This window comes from Macrotis lagotis, chromosome 1, assembly GCF_037893015.1.
Source record: "Macrotis lagotis isolate mMagLag1 chromosome 1, bilby.v1.9.chrom.fasta, whole genome shotgun sequence".
Taxonomy (NCBI): Eukaryota; Metazoa; Chordata; class Mammalia; order Peramelemorphia; family Peramelidae; genus Macrotis; species Macrotis lagotis.
Genome location: NC_133658.1, coordinates 290,615,426 through 290,636,822, shown reverse-complemented (window position 1 = coordinate 290,636,822; position 21,397 = coordinate 290,615,426). Strand labels below are relative to the sequence as shown.

The 21,397-nt window shown below is 41.1% G+C and overlaps 1 protein-coding gene across 2 annotated transcripts in view; it reads left to right on the top strand.

Annotated features, from left to right (window-relative positions):
• Positions 1-1,262: 1,262 nt before the first annotated feature.
• Positions 1,263-21,397, top strand: part of HMCN2 (hemicentin 2) — a 176,856-nt gene continuing 156,721 nt past the window's right edge. For both annotated transcript variants that reach the window (XM_074210922.1, XM_074210921.1), the window contains exons 1-3: positions 1,263-1,807; positions 18,479-18,549; positions 20,060-20,218. In XM_074210922.1, the coding sequence (XP_074067023.1) occupies positions 1,540-1,807; positions 18,479-18,549; positions 20,060-20,218 (498 nt within the window). In that variant the 5' untranslated portion in view covers positions 1,263-1,539. The remainder of the gene's footprint in view (positions 1,808-18,478; positions 18,550-20,059; positions 20,219-21,397) is intronic.

The following is a 21,397-nucleotide window of genomic DNA, read 5'->3' as shown; positions in this document are numbered from 1 at the left end:
GATTAACAAGCCTTTGTTGCATTGCTTAGATAACATAGTCTGCCCTCTTGGAGTTCACTATCTTTGGAGTTATTATTCAGTCATTTCAGTTGGATCTGATCTTCCAGATCCCTCTTTGTGGTTTTCTTGGCAAAGATATTGGAGTGATTTGCCATTTCCTTCTCCATACAGATGACAAAACTGAGGCAGAGTTAAGCGACTTGCCCAAGGGTACATAGCTTAGTAAGTCTGGGGTCAGATTTGAACTCATGAAGATGAATCTTCCTGACTCCAGATATGGGCACCCATCAGTTTCACACCTAGCTGCTCATTCTTTATAGTGTGGAGGGTAAAAGAACACAAAAAGCAATGACTTGCTGTATCGAGGTACATCCAAAGCAAGTCACTTCATTTTTGGAAGCCTCATTTTCCCAACCTCTAAGAAGGGGATACTAGCAACCACACTATGTACCCTAAAGGATTGTTTTGAAAAGCAACAAGGACATTAACAACATAAATGAACATTTATCAACTTTTGTTCACAACAGCTTTATTTGGTAGATGCTGTATTATTTTTCTTTTCTTTTTCGGTTTTTGTGAGGCAATGAGGTTAAGTGACTTGCCCAAGGTCACATAGATAGTGTCAAATATGAGAGGCTAGACTTGAATTCAGGTCCTTCTATTTATTGTGACACCTAGCTGCCCCTATTTTCTGGTTTTATAAATTCTATCTAACCTAACAAGCATGTATTAAGTTCTTGATTTATTTAAACTGTTCTGTACCTGAGGATACCAAAACAAACCAACAAAAGTAGTTCGAGTCCTCAACAATCTTACATTCTACAGAGAAAAAAACAGGTCAGAGAGGTTTATACAGTGCAACAAGCTACCTATAAATGCAAGCTACTATTATAGGAAAGTGTGAACAAAGTGCTTCTTGTTTTCCCCTAAAGGCCCCCTCTGGAGGGCAATACTAGGGAGTGGAGGCGCAGGTGTCCCCTGCGATCCCTCCTCCTCTCATTCCCCTCCCCTGCCCGCCACATTTCTGCACTTCTTCCCCCTAATTCCCAATTCTTGGCTACTTGGCAGGGGCTGCTTCTCCTTCAGCTGTCAGCCCAGTGTCCTCTCCTAACCTCCCCCAGTCAGAGAGGAGCAGCGCAGGGCGCAGCGAGAAGGGAAAGTTTGAGTCACGGGGGATTGGGGGGAGTCCGAGGGGAGGGGCGGGAGGCAGGCTCGTGGCCCTGTATAGAGTGGGCTTTAGGATCCGCCCTGGCTCCCACTGGAAGACTGCAAGCCCCTTTCCCACACGCACGACCGTAGCCTGAGGCCTTACAGGGGCTCAGTCAGAGCTGGGGAGCCTGTGCTTTGCGCTGCCCAGAATCGCATGCTCGCCTCTCGGGGCGGGCATCCCGGAGGTCTTTTTTTGGGGGGGGGAGTGAAGGAAGAGCTAGTCAGAGCAATCTCGCAGTGCAGGACGGGGAAGCTGAGAGTATCAGGAGGGCACCCCTTTTGTCTGCTCCCCATTAGAAGCGGCTGCAAGTGTGCGCTCTAAGCGCAGGCATGACGTCCGGGGCGCTGCTGTCCCTCCGGGGGCCAGGGCTGCTGCTGCTGCTGGTGGTAGTGGCAGCGGCTCCTGGGGAGCCTCCAGGGGAGTCCGTACCCCTCGCCTCCGGAGATGCTACTCTGGCTTTCGTCTTCGATGTTACTGGCTCTATGTGGGATGACCTGAGGCAGGTGGTGGAGGGTGCCTCCAGGATCCTGGAGCGAAGCCTCAGCGGGCGAAGCAAAGCCATCGCCAACTACGTGCTGGTACCCTTCCACGACCCAGGTACTCGGTCCCTCCCTCCCCTGAGGTATAGTCAACCCGATGCATCGTCTAGCAACCCCGGGCTTGTTGGGTTTGAGCGCGCCAAACCCTGGACGTTCCAGTTGGGAAAACTCAGCGGTCCCTGACTGTGCGCTCGAAGCAAGGTCCAGCATCCTTAGGAAGCTCCTTATCTCCTTTCCTCACCCGCGCCTCCTTGCCCAGGGGGAGATCGCTGCCGGCATCGCTTCTTCTCTTTATTTGTGCTCACAACCCCAGGTGCAGAACCTTTGGGACCCCTGACTGTGCGATCGGGAGAGATCTGGGCAAAGCCTTCCCTGGGAACCCTGGGATGCTCTCTCTGCCTGAACCCAGTGTAGAAAAAAAAAAATCGCCTCTGGGAAGGTCCTAGGTCTTACTCTCTGATTCTTTCTTTGACCAGGCTCTCTGATATTTTGAATTATGGAAAGTCAAATTGGGGCTCTCCTGGATAGCTGGAAAATCGTCTTTCTCTACTATTGGGGTGACCTAGTAACCTTCTAAAACTGGAACTTTGAAGGGTGATTTCCCATTAGACCTGGGTGGTGTCCTTGCTCTCCCACCTAAAATCCATATTTCACTCTATTCTCAACTATTAAGTCTCACGCAAAAACAAGACTCCATAGTAGGGTTACTTAAGAATATAAATATACATGTATATATATATATATAAAATAACATGATATAATATATATTAATATATACAATCGGGCAGCTAGATGGCGCAGTGAGTAAAGGACAGTAAGTGTTCTATCTATTATTTTGTTCCTAATTTTTTAATGCAAGTGTATTTGACCTTTGCAGGGCTCTTTATAACAGGAGGAAGGAAAGTTTGGATTTGCTCTTCCCATATGGATCAGTTAGGCAGGGCTCACCCAAGGGAAAGAAGTGAGAGACTATTGGGAGGAAGGAAAGAAAGATATAGTTCCTTTCAGAGTTCTAATTCTTTTTCTATGAATGATGCTTATTGGATTCAGAAACTCAAATTTGCCTAGTTGCCTCCCCCCCCCCCTTCTCAGCTTCTACCTCCACCCAGAACTTTGGCCTCTGAGTCAGTAAAGCATCTGATCAAAAGTTCTGCCTTATGGTTTAGTCTCAAAAGCATTTTTCATTGTGAAGTAAGTCAAATCTGGGCAGAGTTATTCCCATTGATTGCCTTCTAATCATCAGAGCATGAGCCCAAGTGAGCCCCTGCCAGTCTTGCCCTAGTATCAGCCACTCATGCTACACCTAATTATTTTGACCATATCTCTATCTTCTCCACTTGGGCACTTGGGCAGAGAGGTGACCTCTAGTTTGCTTACCTTTCCTATGCATTTTAATTTGCCCATCAAGTTAGCAAGTCTGCTGAGTCCAGGTTAGCCATCATGAATGATTCAGAAAGAAAAAAGAAAAATGATACAGATCTTGCTTTCAAGTTGCTTACACTTGAATGAAGAATGAGATATGTTCAGGAGGCAGAACTGCTGATATGTATTAGAAATGCTGGACTTGGAGTCCAGGGATCTGGGTTCAAATTCTACCTTTGACATTTACTAGTGTGATTCTGGGTGAGACACTTAGGCACTCTGAGCCTCAGCTTTCTTATAAGGGTGTTGTGTTCAATGATCTCTGAGATTCCTTCCAGCTCTAACCTGTGCTTTTATGCCAGATCAAACAGTAGGTGTAGTTCCATGATTTCAGAGCACAAGAGCACTTTTGACCCAGTGAGCTCTACAGTAGTGGCATTCTAATAATTCACTTATTTCAATCAAACAAACTTTTATTAACTCCATGCTAGGCACTGGGGCATACAAAATTAATAACAAACATAGTTCCTATACTCAAGGAATGAAATTCTACTGAAATCCAGGGAATCCTCAGGACAGGGCCTTGACTTCTCTGGTGATGGTGAAGGCTAACAGATTTCCTTAGTACTTCATCATCTCCCTCAGCCCCATTTCTCATGTATCTTTTGACATAATACAGGTTGGTGGAAAGAGAGATTATTTAGTTTTAACCTTGACTCTACTGCATTCATTATATTTGACTGTAATTGTGGGAGAATCTTTTACTGTTTTTACTCTCAGTTTTCTGAAAAAAAAATGAACTCAGTAGTTCTTTTGCTATCTGCTTTGCAAAAGTCTTATGAAGAAAATGCTTTGTAACTTGGAAAGTACTTTAGAATTTTCCTGAAATGTGTTGGTTCAGATTTAGTTTTGGAAACCTCCCTCAGTTTCCTTCAGCTGTTCTTCCTTTATTTGTTCCTTTGTCAGGATTGCTACCTCATCACTGTGTATAAAGCTAGAAGGGACCTTAGAGATCATGTCATACCAACCACTTCTTTTTACAAGTGAGGAAACAGAGGCACAGAGAAGGGAAGTCTTGCTCAAGAGCATACAGGAAACTGGGTAGACATCTGAACTCTTCCATGTTCTCTGGGATCTGGCTCTATGTCCAGTATTCTTTCCACTGCCTCACCCTTTCTCCCAGTATCTCTAGGCCCTAGTGTTTTCTACTTCTCATCCCTCCCACCCCCACACCATGAATAACTTTTGGGCATTGATCATTTCTCCCACAGAATGATAGAATTTTGGAGTTGGAAGGTCTTTTGAATTTGACTGGTTTTGAAAAAGAATTCTTTCAACAATCTATTCAAGGAAAAGTTATCTTAGCTTTTTCTTGAAACCCTCCAGTATTGTGGGACACATTACTTTCCTTTACTCATTTGTTTCATTTTAATTATTGGAAACTTCCTTACAGTAACACCGTATCTATCTCTTTTTGGGCAGCTAGGTGGCACAGTGAATAGTATGCTGGGCCTGGAGTCAAGAAGACTCATCTTCCTGTGCTCAAATGTGGTCTCAGATACATACTAGCCTGGCAAATCATTTAACCCTCTTGATCTCATTTTCCTCATCTGTAAAATAAGGTGGAGAAAGAAATGGCAAACCACTCCAGTATTTTTGCCAAGAAAACCATGAATGGAGTCTTACAAGGCTGAAACAACTGAACAACAACTCTCTTCAGTTTTTGCCCTTTGCTCCTAGGTCTGTCCTTTGGTCCAAACAATCAAAGTCTTTTGCTAGGTGGTGCAGAGGATGGAGAACAGTACCTGTATTTAGGAACTCAAGTTCAGCTTTAGATACTTCCTAGGTCTGTGATCCTGGACAAGTCACTTAACCCATAGTCAGCCTCAGTTTTCTTACCTGCAAGATACAAACAGAAGTAACACCTATGTCCTAGAATTTTTTTGAGGAAAATATGAGAAAATATTTGTAAATTCACTTTGCAAACCTTAAAGTATATAAATTCTTGTTCTTTTCATTATAGAAGCATCATAAACAATACCTGATGTTAGTGTTTGTAAGGGGTCCTTAACTACCTAGGTTAGGAAAGAAAGAGACCTCAGAACTCACAGAGAGACTACAAGGGAGGACAGGAGGCTGTCCCTGGGAAAAGAAGCCAGCTACCTAATAGCCTCCTATTTTAACTAATTATTCCTGATAATTAGGCATTACTTTTTATATTAATTACTTTTTTATTATGAACTTAGCAGATAAGAACATTTCAATAGACAGACAACAAAGAATTGTATATCAAATTGTGAACTTCTTTTAAGTACATTTTTAAGGTACACGTTAAAATTCACATCATAATAACAAAATTGCCCTGTTTGTGTCTTCTTATGTCTTCTGTGTAATTTTTAAATACTTTGTTGATGTTCTTTTCTTCCTTTTCTTTTTTTTAATCACTATTATTACCCACCAACTTCTCCCCACCACCCAAAAAAATTCTCTTTAAGAAAAAAAGTATTGTCAACACAGTGGTTATACTTGAAAATGTATGTCTCATTTCTTTTGTTTAATTAACTTTTTTCAATGAATAAAAATTTCTTTTCTTTTCTTTCCTTGCCCATTGGGAAAAAAAAGGAATAGAGGAAGACCTCATCTTGGTAACAAGTATAATCAAACAAAAAAAAATTCCTGTCTTGGCCAAATCCAAAAGATATGGTTTGTTCTGTACTATGAGTCCATCACTTCTCTGTCAGGATGTGGACAGTGTTTTCCATCAATGGTCCTTAAACTTTGGTCATTGCATTGACCAGAGTTCCTGAGTCTTTCAAAAGTATTTGTCTTTAAAAGTCACTGTACAAGTTGTTCTCCTGGATCTGGTCCTCTTTCTCTTCAACAGATCATACAAATCTTCCCAGGGTTCTCTGAAATTGTCCTTTTCATCATGTCTTAAGCAAAATAGTATTCCATTCCATTCATATTCCATAATTTGGAACATTTCTGACCCCCTCCTTTTGCAGATGAGGATATAAACTTGCATAGTAGAGTGTTGAACACATAAAATCCCATTATGCAGTGTCATTGGCTTTGAAGTATTTCAATATTTCAAGTTTCAAAGAACTTGTGTATTCTGAACAATTGCCAATAGAGAAGCTAATTATACTTTCCCTGAGTTTAAAATTTCCCAGAAATTATACTTTCCCTGAAAATTTAAGAAACCTTTCTGCCTTTTCGTATTATCTGATGCTGCTACAAAGCCCCTCTCTATGGAGGGGAAGGCTTGTGAAATAGAGGCTACATTCTCTAGATATAGACCAATGTTCTTTAGCCAGGTTTTTTGGGAATTTGAGCTCCTTCAGGGATACTGGTCCTTCCTGAGCCCTGGCCCCTAATCTCAGGACTCAGGAAGTCCATTGTTCAAAATTTCCCTGGGGTACATTCTAGTCTCAAATTCCCTCACCCCAAGGTGGGTAGTATTGACAGCTTTTTCAAGGAGAATGGGGGCTGGGGTCTTTTCTGTGGTAGGGAAGGATAGAGTGAAGGATGGGGTAGGGTGAAGTGTGGGACCATATGCATGGACAATGTCTTCATCTACCTTTCCTTGCTGGTTGCCTAGAAGCCTGGGCCAACACTATTGGCCCAGAGTGGCTTGGTTTTCTGGTTGCACAAACTGAGAATTTCATCCCTTCCCACACTGTCCCTCCATCTCCTTCCCTGCCCCCTTGCCTGAAGAAGCCCCTAGAGACAGAATGAGAATGAAAACTGTAGCTGAGCCTACCCCCTCATCCAGTTCCAGTCCTGCTGAGGCACCACCCTATCTTCTCTCTTGGAGGAATTTAAGTTCAGCAAGAAACTTCCATATTTTTCTCCCTGGAGCAAGTCCCACCTTAGTTCTGGCATTGCATATAGGAAACTTTCAAGTATTCAAAGTTGGCCATAATGTACCAATTTCTTCTGTAAATTTAGTATCAGCAGCTTCTTCAGCCTATCCTATTATATCATCTTAAGACCTGTTATCATTGAGATTCAGTGGAAAGAATGTAGGACTTGGGATCAGGACAACCAAATTTGAATTTACCCAGTTCCACTAACTAACTTAGGGATCTGATAATTTTCTAAATTATGGTATCTTCCTTGGCCTTAGTTTCTCCTTTGTTGGGGTATTGCATGAGATGACCTCTAAGGCTCCTATATCTAGGCTGATATGAATATTGCAGTAGATTTTGGAGCAGCTAGGTGGTGAAGTTCATAAAACATCAGGCCTGGAGTCAGAAAGACCCAAGTTTAAATGTGGTTACAAACACTTACTAGCTGTGTGACCCTGAACAGATCATTTAACCCTGTTTACCTCAATTTCAACTTTCTCCTCTGTAAAATGAGTTGGAGATGGAAATGGCAAACTACTTTAGTATCTTTGATGTGAAAATCCCAAATGTGAACATGAAGAATTAGACATAACTCAACAACAACAACAAAAAAATGAATACTGGTGCATGCCTTTCTCTTTTTAAAAGAAATTAAATTTTTATTGATACTTTTTTACCATCTATATTTTCCCAAGATAGCCTCTTCCTGCAGCCATTACTTATAACAAGGAAGAAAAAAAGGGAAAAAACACAGTTCAGCAAAATAAATAATTATATTTGAAAAATCTGTTATGGGAACAACTAGGTGGCACAGTACATAGAACACTGGCCTGGAGTCAGGAGTACCTGGGTTCAAATGTGACCTCAGACACTTAATAATTACCTAGCTATATGACTTTGGGCAAATCACTTAACTCCATTGCCTTGCAAAAACAAAAAAAAACTATACAGTATTCCATATCCATAGTCCCTCACATCTATAAAAAAGGAGGGAAATACCTTTTTTTCATATGACCTACAATCCACAGCTATTCCCTTCATCCCCAACTCTTTTCTTTTCTTTTCTTTTCTTTTCTTTTCTCATGATCACCTGCTTGCACATTCCTCTCTCCATTTCTCTCTAGAACTTACCCTAATGCTCTTGGTATAGATTCCTTATTAGCAACTATATGAATGTTTGAATTTCTTCATTGCTGGGACCATGCGGGTGGTCCTTCGTATCTGGGGAAATGAAGAGAAACCTTAATTCTCATGGAAAAGTAGGGATTTTGCCATGCTGATCTATGCCTCCTGGGTCTACACCCTATCCTACCCCTAGGTTCTAGGGATATACTGATTTGAAACCCAAAGATTTGGGCCTTTGTTGGACTGGGTCCCCTGATCAGGATGATTGATGGTGACCTTCTATTACCCTTGCCTTCAATGCCATATTTATTATACTTTTGGTTTGTGTTGTGAATTCAAATCACCTAATTTATTAAGCAATCAAATAAAAATCATTATGTACTAGGAATATAAGGACAAAACAAAGCAAGAAAAAAACAAACTATTCTCTCCCCTCTTAAATTCATCCTACAAAGAATTGTCAAAGCATAGGTCTCACAATGTCAATCCCTTGCTCAATGAGTTATTCAACTTCTGTTTTAGCTTGCAAATCTCTTAAAAATTGGTTCCTACCTACTTTTCCAAGCTTATTACATCATACTCCCATTCTATATACTCTATGGTATAGCCAAGCTATCCTTATGCTGTTATTTATACTTGCCATTCACCTCCCATCTCCATGTCTTTGCCTAGGCTGTTCCCTATACCTGGAATGCAATCTTTGCTTCCCTTTGCCTTTGAATTGTTAGCTTTCTTTAGAGCTCAGAGCAATGGACACTCCCTACATGTTCTTGCTACAAGTGCCTCTTATTACTATCCTAAATGTCCACATATTTACTTTGTTTCTGTGTGCATGTTATTTCCACCAGGAAATGTAAGCTTCTTGAGGGTAGGAATGGTTTTTCTTTTTGTATCCTCAGAAGCTAGTGGATTGTCTAGCACATAGTAGGCACTTAAATATTGACTGGTTGAAGGAGCTTACATGTTACTGAGAAGTTGGGGAGGGAACTCAATATCTTAAAAAAAGTTAATAAAAATATCAAAATAGATAAAATCTAAATAGATAGCAATTAGGGAAGGAAGGGGTTAAGAAACACATTCCCATAAGAGGTAGATCCTAATCTGAGCCTTGAAGAAAGCCCAGAATTCCAATGAGAAGTGAGGAGGGAGTGAATTATGGGAAAATGGGAGAAGGGGCATGAGAACAAAGCCTAATGAAAAGGAATAGTGGTATCTTCTTTGGTTCTTTTCATGCTAGTATCTTATCTCCTTTCCTGAACTGTTATGTTTCTTGGGAAGGGGGACATTTAGGCTCCTTTTCTTTCCCTCTCTTCTCCTTCCCCTCCCCAGAATGCTCAGGTTAGGATTCTGTACAAGGAAGAAACCCATCCTTCTTACTGCCTGCCTGAGAGTTATGGGAAGTTTCAGAATAGAAAATGTCTGTGTGTGTGTGATGTGTGTGTATGTGGTGTGTGGGGTGTATGTATTTGTATGTGTGGTGTGTGGTGTGCGTGTGAGTGTGGGATGGGAATGGAAGGTGGTGATGGATCCTTTGGAAACATTTTGAGTGACATTGCTATTAATTAGCATTCCATAATAAAATAAAGATGGGAGAAAATCAATCCTTCATGTTCGGAGAAAATCCAGCTTTTCTGCTAGGTCCCTGGGTACAAATCTCCTCCTTTTAGATTCAGAAGGCTGTGCAGGTCCTAGCAAAGTGCCAGGCTCAGATACCGGTCATTGTGCTGACATAAAAAGACAGGCAAGCAAGGAGCTGTGTCTGGCTTATGGAGATAAGACCTTTCCTAAAGGGCTGTATTACAGTGGCATTCCTTCTCTCTCTCTCTCTCCCTCTCCCTCTCCCTCTCCCTCTCCCTCTCCCTCTCCCTCTCCCTCTCCCTCCCTCTCCCTCTCCCTCTCCCTCTCCCTCTCCCTCTCCCTCTCCCTCTCCCTCTCCCTCTCCCTCTCCCTCTCCCTCTCCCTCTCCCTCTCCCTCTCCCTCTCCCTCTCCCTCTCCCTCTCCCTCTCCCTCTCCCTCTCCCTCTCCCTCTCCCTCTCCCTCTCCCTCTCCCTCTCCCTCTCCCTCTCCCTCTCCCTCTCCCTCTCCCTCTCCCTCTCCCTCTCCCTCTCCCTCTCCCTCTCCCTCTCCCTCTCCCTCTCCCTCTCCCTCTCCCTCTCCCTCTCCCTCTCCCTCTCCCTCTCCCTCTCCCTTCTTTCCCTCCTGCCCTCTTCCTCCTTCCCTTTATTTCTCTTTCTTTTGCTCCTTCTCTCTCTCCTTTTCTCCCTCTCTCATCTCCTCCCTTTCTCTTTCATTTTCTCTCTTCCTTTCTCTTTTTTCTATCTCTTGCCTCTTTCTCATGTTTTCTCATTCTCTCTCTCTCTCTCTCTCTCTCTCTCTCTCTCATTGACATGGGTGAGGAGGGGAGTTTCAGAATGCTTTTGTGGTGAAGAGATGAGGAGTGAAGAAGGAATAGCTATATGTCACTCTCAGGTAGCCCCCATTGACACCTGGATCTGAATTGTGTCTTCTTGTGCTTGAAATGAGATGACAGAGATATCAGGTACTAAGCTAATGTCTGTGATAGGACCCACAAGGAATGGCAAAAAGACAAAAATGAAATATTCTCTGCCCTCAAGGATTTTACATTCTATATTAGGAAGCAAAATCTGTGTGTGTGTTATAGACATAAGGTAAATTCAAGAAAATTTTTGGAGATTGAGGATGCTTGAATGGTAGGGAATCAAGAAAGGCTTTATCTAGATTCTAAAAGATTGTATTGGAGCTGAGATTGAAGGAAACCTAGAATTCTGAGAGGTGGAAGTAAGGAGAAAGTACTTGCTTGGCAGTTAGTGCAAAGGCCAGGAGATAGAAAATGGTGTGTGTGTGTGAAAATGGTGTGTGAAAAACAGCAAGGTCAAAAGCCTTATTTTGTTTTAGTTAGGCTTTTCATTCTCCCATGATTCCAGTGCCCCTCAAGTAGCATTATTATCATAGGATCATACCTTTACATGTTTGTATATTTAACCCTCTTATCTCATTTGGCAGATTGCCTCTACAAATCATTCCTTGTACCCTGCTAATGTTCAGTCTTTCCCTCTATATTAGTTCTTTCCCTACATCTTAAAAAAAATCCTCACTCTTAAAAAAAATCCTCACTCTACTTGATCATCTCCAGAAACTGTCATCCTACGTCTCTTCTCCCTTTCATGGCCAAAATCCTAAGAAAACTGTTTATTCTCATTACTTGTACTTCCTCTCCTCTTAGTATGGCTTGCTACCTCATTGCTCAACAAAATGTTTTTTAAATTTACCTGTGGTTTCCCTTAACAGTACTTTTTTTATTTAAAAAATAAAGTTTGAAGTCTTGCTTTTACATTACCTATATTAGCTAATATTTATCCCTTCCCTTCTTCCTTCCAAAGAGTCATTCCTTAAAATAAAGATTAAAGAAAAAGGATATGGGAAATAGTACAAGAAACCAACTTGAAAAATAGTACAAGAAACCAACTTGAAAAAAATATGCAGTGTAGTGTTTCATATCAGTCTCTCACCTATGCAGAAAAGGAGAGCAGGTGCCTTCTCAGGTCTCTTCTTTGGGGTCAAGTTAGGTTACTATAATTTTATTGCATTTTTTAATGTTGCTCTTTCTATTTAGATGGTAGTCATAGATATGGTTGTCATACATATATATATATATATGTATATAAACACATATCTATTGTTTTCCTTGTTCTGCTTTTTTTCCTCTGAATTAGTTCACACAAATCTTCCCATGTTTCTCTGTATTGATCATTTCTTACAGTACAGTAAATTTTCCTTTATGAGTTTCATTCATATACCACAGCCTGTTTAGCTTTTCTCCAGTTAATGAGTATTCATTTTGTTTTTAGAACTTTACTGCTACAAAAAGTGCGGCTACATATATTGGTATATATAAGTTCTTTCTTTTTTGCCATTAATCTCATTGGGGTATATATTCAGTATTGAAATGCTTGATTCATGGGCATTTTGGGTATGGATATTTCAGTCACTTTCTTCTCATAATTCCAAATTGTTTTGCAAAATGATTGGATCAATGCACTATTCCACCAACCACCTTTCCAACATTGACTCTTCCTATTTTTTTTTGTCCTCTTTGCCAATTTGCCACTGATTTCTTAATCGTCACATCTCATGACTGTTTCTCATTCCTTTTCTTTTTTGACCAATTCTGAAGTATCTGAGGCATTTGGCTATGCTTTCCTCCAGGTTTTTGTGAAAAGGTGTTTTCTTAGTTTTCTTTCTTGCTGTTCTTACTATCTTAAAATTGATTTTCTGTCTTCTTTTCTACAATTTTTTTCTATATCCCTTTCTCTAACTAAGGGTGGGGGTCTTAGTCTATCTTAGTTCATAGTTTCTTTTCTATCCTCACTTAGCCTTCATGGGTTTAAATTTCATCTCTTGCAGAAAGACTTCCAGTCTTACATAAGTGACCCTAGTCTCTTCTGACCTCTAGTCCCACATTGCAAACTATCTATTGGACATTTTGTACCACCTGAACTTCAAAGAAAACTAGGAATCCTTAGAAGTAGAGGTGGGGGGGGTGAGGTACATTAGAAGCATGAGGAACAACAGGACAAAGACAGAGGAATAGTAAGTGGACATCTCACACTTACCAGGCCTTAAACAGAACTCACCCTATTTCCCTTCAATCTTATCCCTCTTCTGATCTGAGGTTTCTTACCTTCTTGTCACTAGAAGTTTACAATTTCTGACTTCTCCTTGAGAGTCCCTCCCTTCCCATATTTAATCAGTTATCAATGTGACTTACAAAAAAGTTCAAGAGACATTGTTTCTGGATAATCAATCATTTTATTAATCATGCCATAAGGTAGTTAATAAAAGGGGTCAGTGGCACTCTTAAATGCCAAACACCCAACATTCTATTTCCTGTCTCTGGGTCTTTGTTCAGATTGTTCCTTGTGCTTTTAATGTACCCCCTCCTCCCCTCCACCTCACAGAATTTCTGACTTTCTTCAGAGTTTAGCTAGAGGATGATTTTCTACAGGGAGTCTTTCCTGATTTCACCACCAAATATCTTGTATTTATATATTAATTTTTATGTATGCTTATAAATGTATTTTTCTTCCCCTACCCCATGGAATGCAATATAAGAGCAGAGAATAATTCATTTTTGTCTTTGTATTACCAGTATCCAACACAGTGCTTGCACATAGTAGTTGCTTAATTGATTCAGAACTGGAAGGAATCTTTTATCATCATCTCTGTAAACCATTTCATTTTACAAATGAAAAAACAGAGGCCCAGAGGGGATAAGTGACTTACTTATAATTTTTTTTTGTATTTGGTTGGGCTGAGCCATATTAGGAATAAATAACTAGACTACTGTATGGGGTGAGGGAAGGTCAGAGAACATGATGGTCTCATCTCTGGAGTTCTGGCAGATCCCTTCCAACTTTAAATTGGTGATCCTAATATGAGTTTTAAAGCAGGTTAGAGAAAAGCTCACCAATTTATGCCTCCCATCAGAGGAGGCCTCCCCTGAACCTTGGGCCCTGCAGATGTCCTGTCTACTTGGCATGAAAAGTGGATGATGCCTTGTGGCTTCAGGGAGTGTTTTGCTGGGAGTTTTCCAGCAGACTCTGGAACTTTGATATGCTCCTGGGATCAGTGTCTTTGAAATTCCTATTACTCTCTGAGAAACCCAATTCATATATCCAGGGAGTATTTCCATGTGCTGATATGATTTCTCAGAATGAAGTCCTATATCTTGCTCTTAGAGGATGCAAATAATGTTTGTGTGGTGAGTGGACAGTCTTCAGAGCCCTGGTTTCATTTGCTTAGTATAAAATGGCAAGGAGACCAAGGTTAGGGGTATAACATGCTGTTCATCACAGAAAAGTAAGGTTCATACTGTTCTTTGGCCCCATCCTTCTCCCCAAACCCTGGTCAAAGGGGAGTGGAAGAGAGAATATGGATGTTTTGATGCAATCCTATCCTTACCACTGAGGAATTACTCCTAGCATGGTCCAGGGATAGTGCAATAGAAAGGAAGCATTGTACAGGATGCCATGCCCCATTCTATACTGATTTTGATCAGGAAGACCCAAGTTAAAATCTAGTTGCAAACACTTGCTGGCTGAGCAATCTTGGGCAAGTTACTTAATTTCTCTTTGCCTCAGGTTTCTTATCTGTAAAAATAGCATATCCTTCTCTTCCTCCCAAGGTTGTTGTGAAGATCAAACAAGGTAATAATATTTGTCAAGTGTTTAGCACAGGGACCGGCCCAGAGTAGGTGCTTAAGGAATAATTGTTAAATCTAATATGCTATCTGGGGGTGTCCAGTCCTGAGCCAATATCAGCTGGACAAGGTTGGGAGGAACTATGGTTCCTAGAGCCTTGCTCTAACTCCTGCTGATGAGTGTGTCTTCTATTGCTTGGAACACCAGGGCATATATCTCTGGCCCTTTCTCCCTGAGTAATGACAATGGGTCAGACACTCAGTAAGACAAATGGAGCCAATATTGGCATTAATTAAAAATAAGGACCATCACCTACACTGTCTCAGCTGTCTGGAGAGTGGTGGGGAGAGTTATTGAAATGGAATGCACATTCATAGTCTGGTGGAAAGAGGGCTGAGACTGGAATGAGAGAACATAGCTTTCTATCCTCATTCTGCCTCTCTCTCTCTCTCACTCTCTCTTTCTCTCTCTCTCCTTCCTTCCTTCCTTCCTTCCTTCCTTCCTTCCTTCCTTCCTTCCTTCCTTCCTTCCTTCCTTCCTTCCTTCCCTTCTTCCTTCTCTCTCTCTGTCTCTGTCTCTCTGTCTCTCTGTCTCTCTCTGTCTCTGTCTCTCTCTCTCTCTCTCTCTCTCTCTCTCTCTCTCTCTCTCTCTCTCTCTCTCCTCTCCACCCCACCCCACTTCCCCTTCCCTCCTTAGGGAAGCCCATCTCAACTGGCCTCAGCTTCCTTAATCCCTAAGCTGAGGACCTTGAGCAGGACAGTCTCTGAAGGCCTCTATCATCTCTACTTCTCAGGATTTATTTTCCCCCTGCACATAGCATGTCCTAGGTTATTGATTGAATGCTTATTGATTGACTCACTGTCCTAGGACACCTATGACATTTTAAAATGTGCCTCAAGGATTGTTGATTTCAAACTGACAGGAAGCTAAGTGGTCCCTGAGCCTGGTTCTTTAACAGAAAAGAGCTGAGGCCCAGAGAAGTTAAGTCATTGAGATAAACTTTGTCATGTGCTCAGCACTCAGCCCATAGTGGGTATTATATAAAAGCTTGTTCCTTCCTCCTCCCCCTTCCCCCAATCATAAACTAGTGTGTGTCTGAGGCTGGATGTGAGCTGAGGATTCCTTGACTCCAGGTCTAGGATTCTGGCTTCTATGCTATGATACTCCAATTCATGACCATGCGTTCTCAAGAAAGGACAGGGCTAGCTTTGAAGGCTTGTCTATCTTCAACTTTCAGGAAAAGACTCAGGGCAGGTAAGTACCATAGTAGATAGAGCGCTGGACCCTGGAGTCAAGAGGATCCGAGTTCAAATATGACCTCCGATATGTAACAGCTGTGTGACCCTGAGCAAACTCCCTGATTGCCTCCAAAAAAAAAAAATGAAAATGGCATGATTGCCTCCAAAAAAAAGAAAAATACATGATCTTTATTTGGCCTAATTATGGCTAAAGTAACTCCATCTTTGAAGAAGAAGGCAATTCCCTGAGTTGTGGAATTAACCTCAAGATATACATGACAGGTGGCCCAGGGTTAAGAAGAACTAACAGCAGTTCCAGTAACTCTGACTTAAATGAGTGGAAGGGACTTTAGAGGTTATCTAGTTCCACCTCTTCATTTTCTACTTGAGGAAACTCAGAATGAGTGAGCATGTGACTGGTCCAAGGTCATCCACTTAATACACACTGAAACAGGATTTGAATCTGAGACCTTTTTTCTATTACACATGCTATCTCTTCAGTTTCAACCTTTTCCTGACCTTTACCCTCCTTTATTTGAATTCTTGAAGTTACCTCTTTGTCCATATGGTATAGAGAGGAGAGACAGGCATATATCCCTGGGCAGAGTTGGGCAAGGAGGTGGGTACAGGTGTGTTGGGGGTGAAGGGGGAAGATTCCTAGCTTGTTTTGTAGTTTTCTGAGCCAGATATCATCCTGTGAATGGGGGGAAGGAAGGAATAAAGCTGATGATTGGTCTCATGATTGACCTGCATAGTTTCTATGAAATGGGAGGTCACCCAAAGGAGACCTTTCCCACACTGGATTGTGAACTCCTTGAGGACAGGGACTGATAAAGGGAAAAGGTGACAAACAGGAAAGGAAGCTGTCCCAGTCAGTTCACACCTGGACATAGCTCCTTGAAGAAACTCCATGTCCACCTCCTTCCCCTTCTAGATAGAAGGGACCTGCCAGGCCTGAGTATGCCACCCTTTCTTTGGAGCAGATTTATGGTGAAAATAGAAGGTAGGAGAAAGGTGCCTTATTGTTCTAGAACAGTGAGTCAATCAATAAGCATTTATAAAGGACATTTAACTGGGTAAGAAGCAAGGAAGAGAGGATTCTTTCCTTCTGCTTCCTAATAATGATTGGGGGGGGGGAAGACTGGAGGAAGGGTCAGATTGAATGATACCTACTAGATATGGGAAAAGCTCTTAGGTATTATCTTCTCAGATTTAAGTAGACTTGGGATTTGATGAGGACTCATTCAGTTATTTATTCATTCTTTCAATGTCTTCAGTGTTTGTCGTGGAGTGTAAACTAAGCACTCTACTTGTAGTCAAGGAGATCCGGGTTTGAATCTCACCACTAATACTTACTAGCTGTGCTAACCTGGGCAGGTCACTCCAGCTCTTGGGGCCTTAGCTTCCTCAACCACAAAATGGAAGGATGGAGGGTGGTAAAACCTGTAAGCATCTCTCTCAGAGCTGTCTGGAGGAAATGAGGTGATGTAGGTAAAGTGCTTCACAAACTAAAAGTACCTGACATAGTAATGCTTGCTTTTTTGTGGAAGAGACTATGTATGTGTGGGGGGAAGGAGGTGGGGTGCAAAGGTGAGTGAGTCACGGTCCCTGAATAAGATGAGTAAGTTGTCAAGAAACTTATAACTGAGTTAGGAAAGCAGATTCACATATACTGAACAGTACAAAACAGATACATAATCAAACTGTCAATTTTATAGTAATTTATATTTGCATAAGGTTTTAAGGTTCACAAAGGTATTTTTTTCTCACAAGTTTTAAGTCTGTAGTGCCAGAATTATCATTCCCATTTTCTAGCTGAAGAAAGTGAGACAGGAAATATGAAGTGACTTGCCAAGTCACACATGTAATAAGTGGAATAGCTGGAATTCAAATTCTAAACTAGTTTATCTTTTTCCTCAACATTGGTCCAGGAAAGGCATGCACAGCCACAATAATAATAATAATAATAATAATAATAATAATAGCAATAGCAATAATAACAACAACAACAATTCCAACAGTGATACCAATAATAACTACTAACATTTATATAGAGCAATGACATTCATGGTTAAAATTGCTATCATTTATATAATGCCTACCATGTGGCAAGCACCAAGATAAGCACTTAAAAATATCATCTCATCTGATCCTCACAACAACTTTGGGAAACAGGTACTTTCTTTATTTCCATTTTACAAATGAGGAAACCAAGGCAGAGGTCAAGTTCTTTGCCCAGAGTTGAAAAGAATATGCCTGAAGCCAGACTTCAACACAGGTCTTCCTGAGTTCAGGCTCTGAGTCACCTAGTCACCCCAATCAATCAATCAATCAATGTATTTTTTAAGTAGCTACTATATTGCAGATTCAGGGAATACAAAGGCAAAATAAATAAGAGTCCATGATCTCAAGTAACATATATTCTATCAGTAGAAACATGAGCTATACATATTAATATATAAAAATATAGACAAAGTAAATATAAGGTTATTGGTGATAGTGGTAGGAGAGGAGTGGTACTCTGGCAGTGTGTATGTGGGGAACCAGAAAAGTCTCTGTAGAAGGTGGGACTTGAGCTAAAAGGAGGAGGTGAGGAGGGAATTCCTGTGGAAAAACAAGAGAGATGAGAGATAAGAGAAGAAAGGGACAGTAAGGGGGTGCACTTTGGCTGGACCATAGAATGCTTGAAAGTAACCTTTGTATAATTAGCCTGGAAAGGTAGGTTGAGGCCGGTCTAAGAAGGGCTTTCCATGTGACAGGCAAAAGAGTATGTATTTGCTCCTGGAAAATGTAATGATTAAGGAAGATATATCCTTTGTATCTCCTTTTAGAAGGATAAATAGAATGGGATCTCACTCTGCTTCCCATCTCTAGAGCAGGGCCCTTCTGATGCTGTAAGGGAATCCCAGTTTGTCTTGGTCTCTTTGGCAGATATTGGGCCAGTGACTCTCACATCAGATCCTGCCGTGTTCCAGAGAGAACTGAGAGAACTCTACGTACAGGTGAGGTTGCCCTAGTTTAGGTTCTGATTTCTCAGGAGCCTTGCTTTCCCCAAAACAATTTTTGCCTCCCTCCCTTTCTCCTGCCTATCCATACCCAAATTTCTTGGCCAATCATAGGAGGCTATAACATCCTGGTGTTTTGGTTGGGGTTCATATTCTTATACACTGGTGAATAAAGACATTTTTGTAAACATTTTGTAAACCATGAAAACATTTTTTTTGTTTTTAGAAAGATTTTATTAATTTTGAATTTTACAATTTTCCCCCAATCTTGCTCCCCCCCACACAGAAGACAGTCTATGGGTCTTTACATTGTTTCCATGGTATACATTGATCTAAGTTGAATGTAATGAGAGAGAAATTGTATCCTTAAGGAACAAAAATAAAGTATAAGAGATAGCAGAATTACATAATAAGATAACGGGTTTTTCCCCTAAATTAAAGGTAATAGTCTTTGGTCTTTCTTCAAACTCCATGATTCTTTCTCTGGATATAGATGGTATTCTCCATCACAGATACCCCCAAATTGTCCCTGATTGTTGCACTGATGGAATGAGTAAGTCCATCAAGGATGATCACCACCTCCATGTTGTTGTTAGGGTGTACAGTGTTTTTCTGGTTCTGAAGCTCGGCATCAGTTCATGCAAATCCTTCCAGGCTTCCCTGATTTCTCATCCCTCCTGGTTTCTAACAGATCAATAGTGTTCCATGACATATATATATATATATATATATTATATATATTATATATATATAATATATATATATATAATATATATATTTTTATATATATATATATATATATATATATATATATATATATATATCACAGTTTGTTAAGCCATTCCCCAATTGAAGGGCATTTACTTAATTTCTAATTCTTTGCCATCACAAACAGGGCTGCTATGAATATTTTTGTACAAATGATGTTTTTCCCCTTTTTCATAATCTTTTCAGGGTATAGACCCAGTAGAAAACATTTTTCTCCTAATAAATTTTTATTGAAATATTTTATTTTTGTCATCTGCATTTCTGAATGCTTTCATACTCTTTCCCCCTTAGATATTCCTCATAAAAACATTTTAAAATGGGGGGAAGTTTAGCAAAGCTAACCAATATGTTGAAAAAAATCTGATGTTATGCATTGTGTTTCACAGAGGTCTCTCACTTCTGAAAACAATAGGGATGGAGTTCATGAAGACTTATTTTCTATATTGCAATGTCCTGGGTTTGATGAGTTTCCCTGATTAATTTTTGCTGAGAGCAGAGACAAAACATATCTGGAGTTAGGGGAAGGGAGAAGATGGGGAAGGTGGTATGTCTTTGTGAAATTGTTTGAAAGTAGTTGGGGAGGGGATGAATATAGAAACAAATGTTGTTTGGACCAGTGGAATGCTACAAGAACAGGGAGAGTTTGAGAGGATTCATCTGTTTCCCCCATTAGTTATTTTATGTTTCCTAGATTGAAGAAGATTAGGGAACACTAACCTAATGATGAATTGGGTCACAGGGTGGAGGTGATTGCCCAGAGATGAGTGTTGGTGCCATCAAGGCAGCAGTGGAGATCTCCAACCCTGGCTCTTTCATCTATGTATTTTCGGACGCCCGGGCCAAGGATTACCACCGGAAGCCAGAGTTGCTGCAACTTCTCCAGCTCAAACAATCTCAGGTGGGTACCAAGCTGTCCCTATTCTGGAGGGGACTGGTTGGGTTGGGACAGGGCAGAGTCATGGAGTGGAGTGGGTACTTCCTGACCTCAGGGGAAAGCTGGGTGCCTACTTGATGTGGACACCAGAATGCTGGAGTAAGGCGAAGAAAGATTGAATGACTTTTCTTCGACAGTCTGGGGACCAGTACCCTAGCTGGCCAAGAGTTGTGAGCCCACACGTCTAAAGCTAACCTGGTCACTTCCAAGTGTGTTCTCATCCTCCTGGGCCCCAAGCCTGCTGAGACTGGAGCTTGCAACTTTCTCCACATGGAGTTATTTTTGACAAAGACCATATTACCCCTACTCCTTTTACACCCTGTCAAAGCTTATGCAATCCATCTTTTTTCCTGGCATCCAGACCAGTTTTATTCAGATGGCTCACGAGTTATTTTTCCCATTGTCTCAATTTTTGGAAGTGTTGATTTGTGGATTTTTTTTCCAAGGAGACGAGTGAGAAGGGAGTTGCTTCCATCTGGATGGGCTGTAAATGCTTTGCATGAAGCCTTGCTCTTTGCATCTCTGCTGTCAGGTGCCCAAGAACATTATGGGCTTTCCATTGTGAACTGCCTGCACCTCTTTAGCTCATCTCTAGGGCATGGGGAAGGGAGAATGGAAGAAAGTGTTCTAACAGGAATAGCCTTGAGAACAAGGCTCTTTCTTAACCCCCATATCCCCAACATAGAAACTTTCTGTACCAACAACATGGTCTGAGAGGCCAGTTTCTTGAAATGTGAGTAACTAATGGAAGGGAGGAGTCTATAGGTACAGATGATTTAGAAGTCACTCAACTCTGTGGACCAGATTCAGAAGCTGGCATAGTTCTTTCAGTTGGTCTGGGTATCTCCTAAACTCTCTAAATCTAGTTTTGTTTTCATACAGAGGCTTGCCTGAGGTTTTCAGGAGTAACTTTTAAGATCTTTCTTTCTTTTGCAAGGCAAAATCCAAGGTTACACAGCTAGGTAATTATTAAGTATCTGAGGCTGCATTTGAACTCGGGTCCTCCTGACTCCAGGGCTGGTGCTCTATCCACTATGTCACTTAGTTGCCCACTTTCTTTCTAACAAAGTCCTTCTTACCCTTTGGTAAGAAACAGTAATGGCTCTGGACCAAGAGGAACCAAGTTTTAAAGTTTGCTCTACC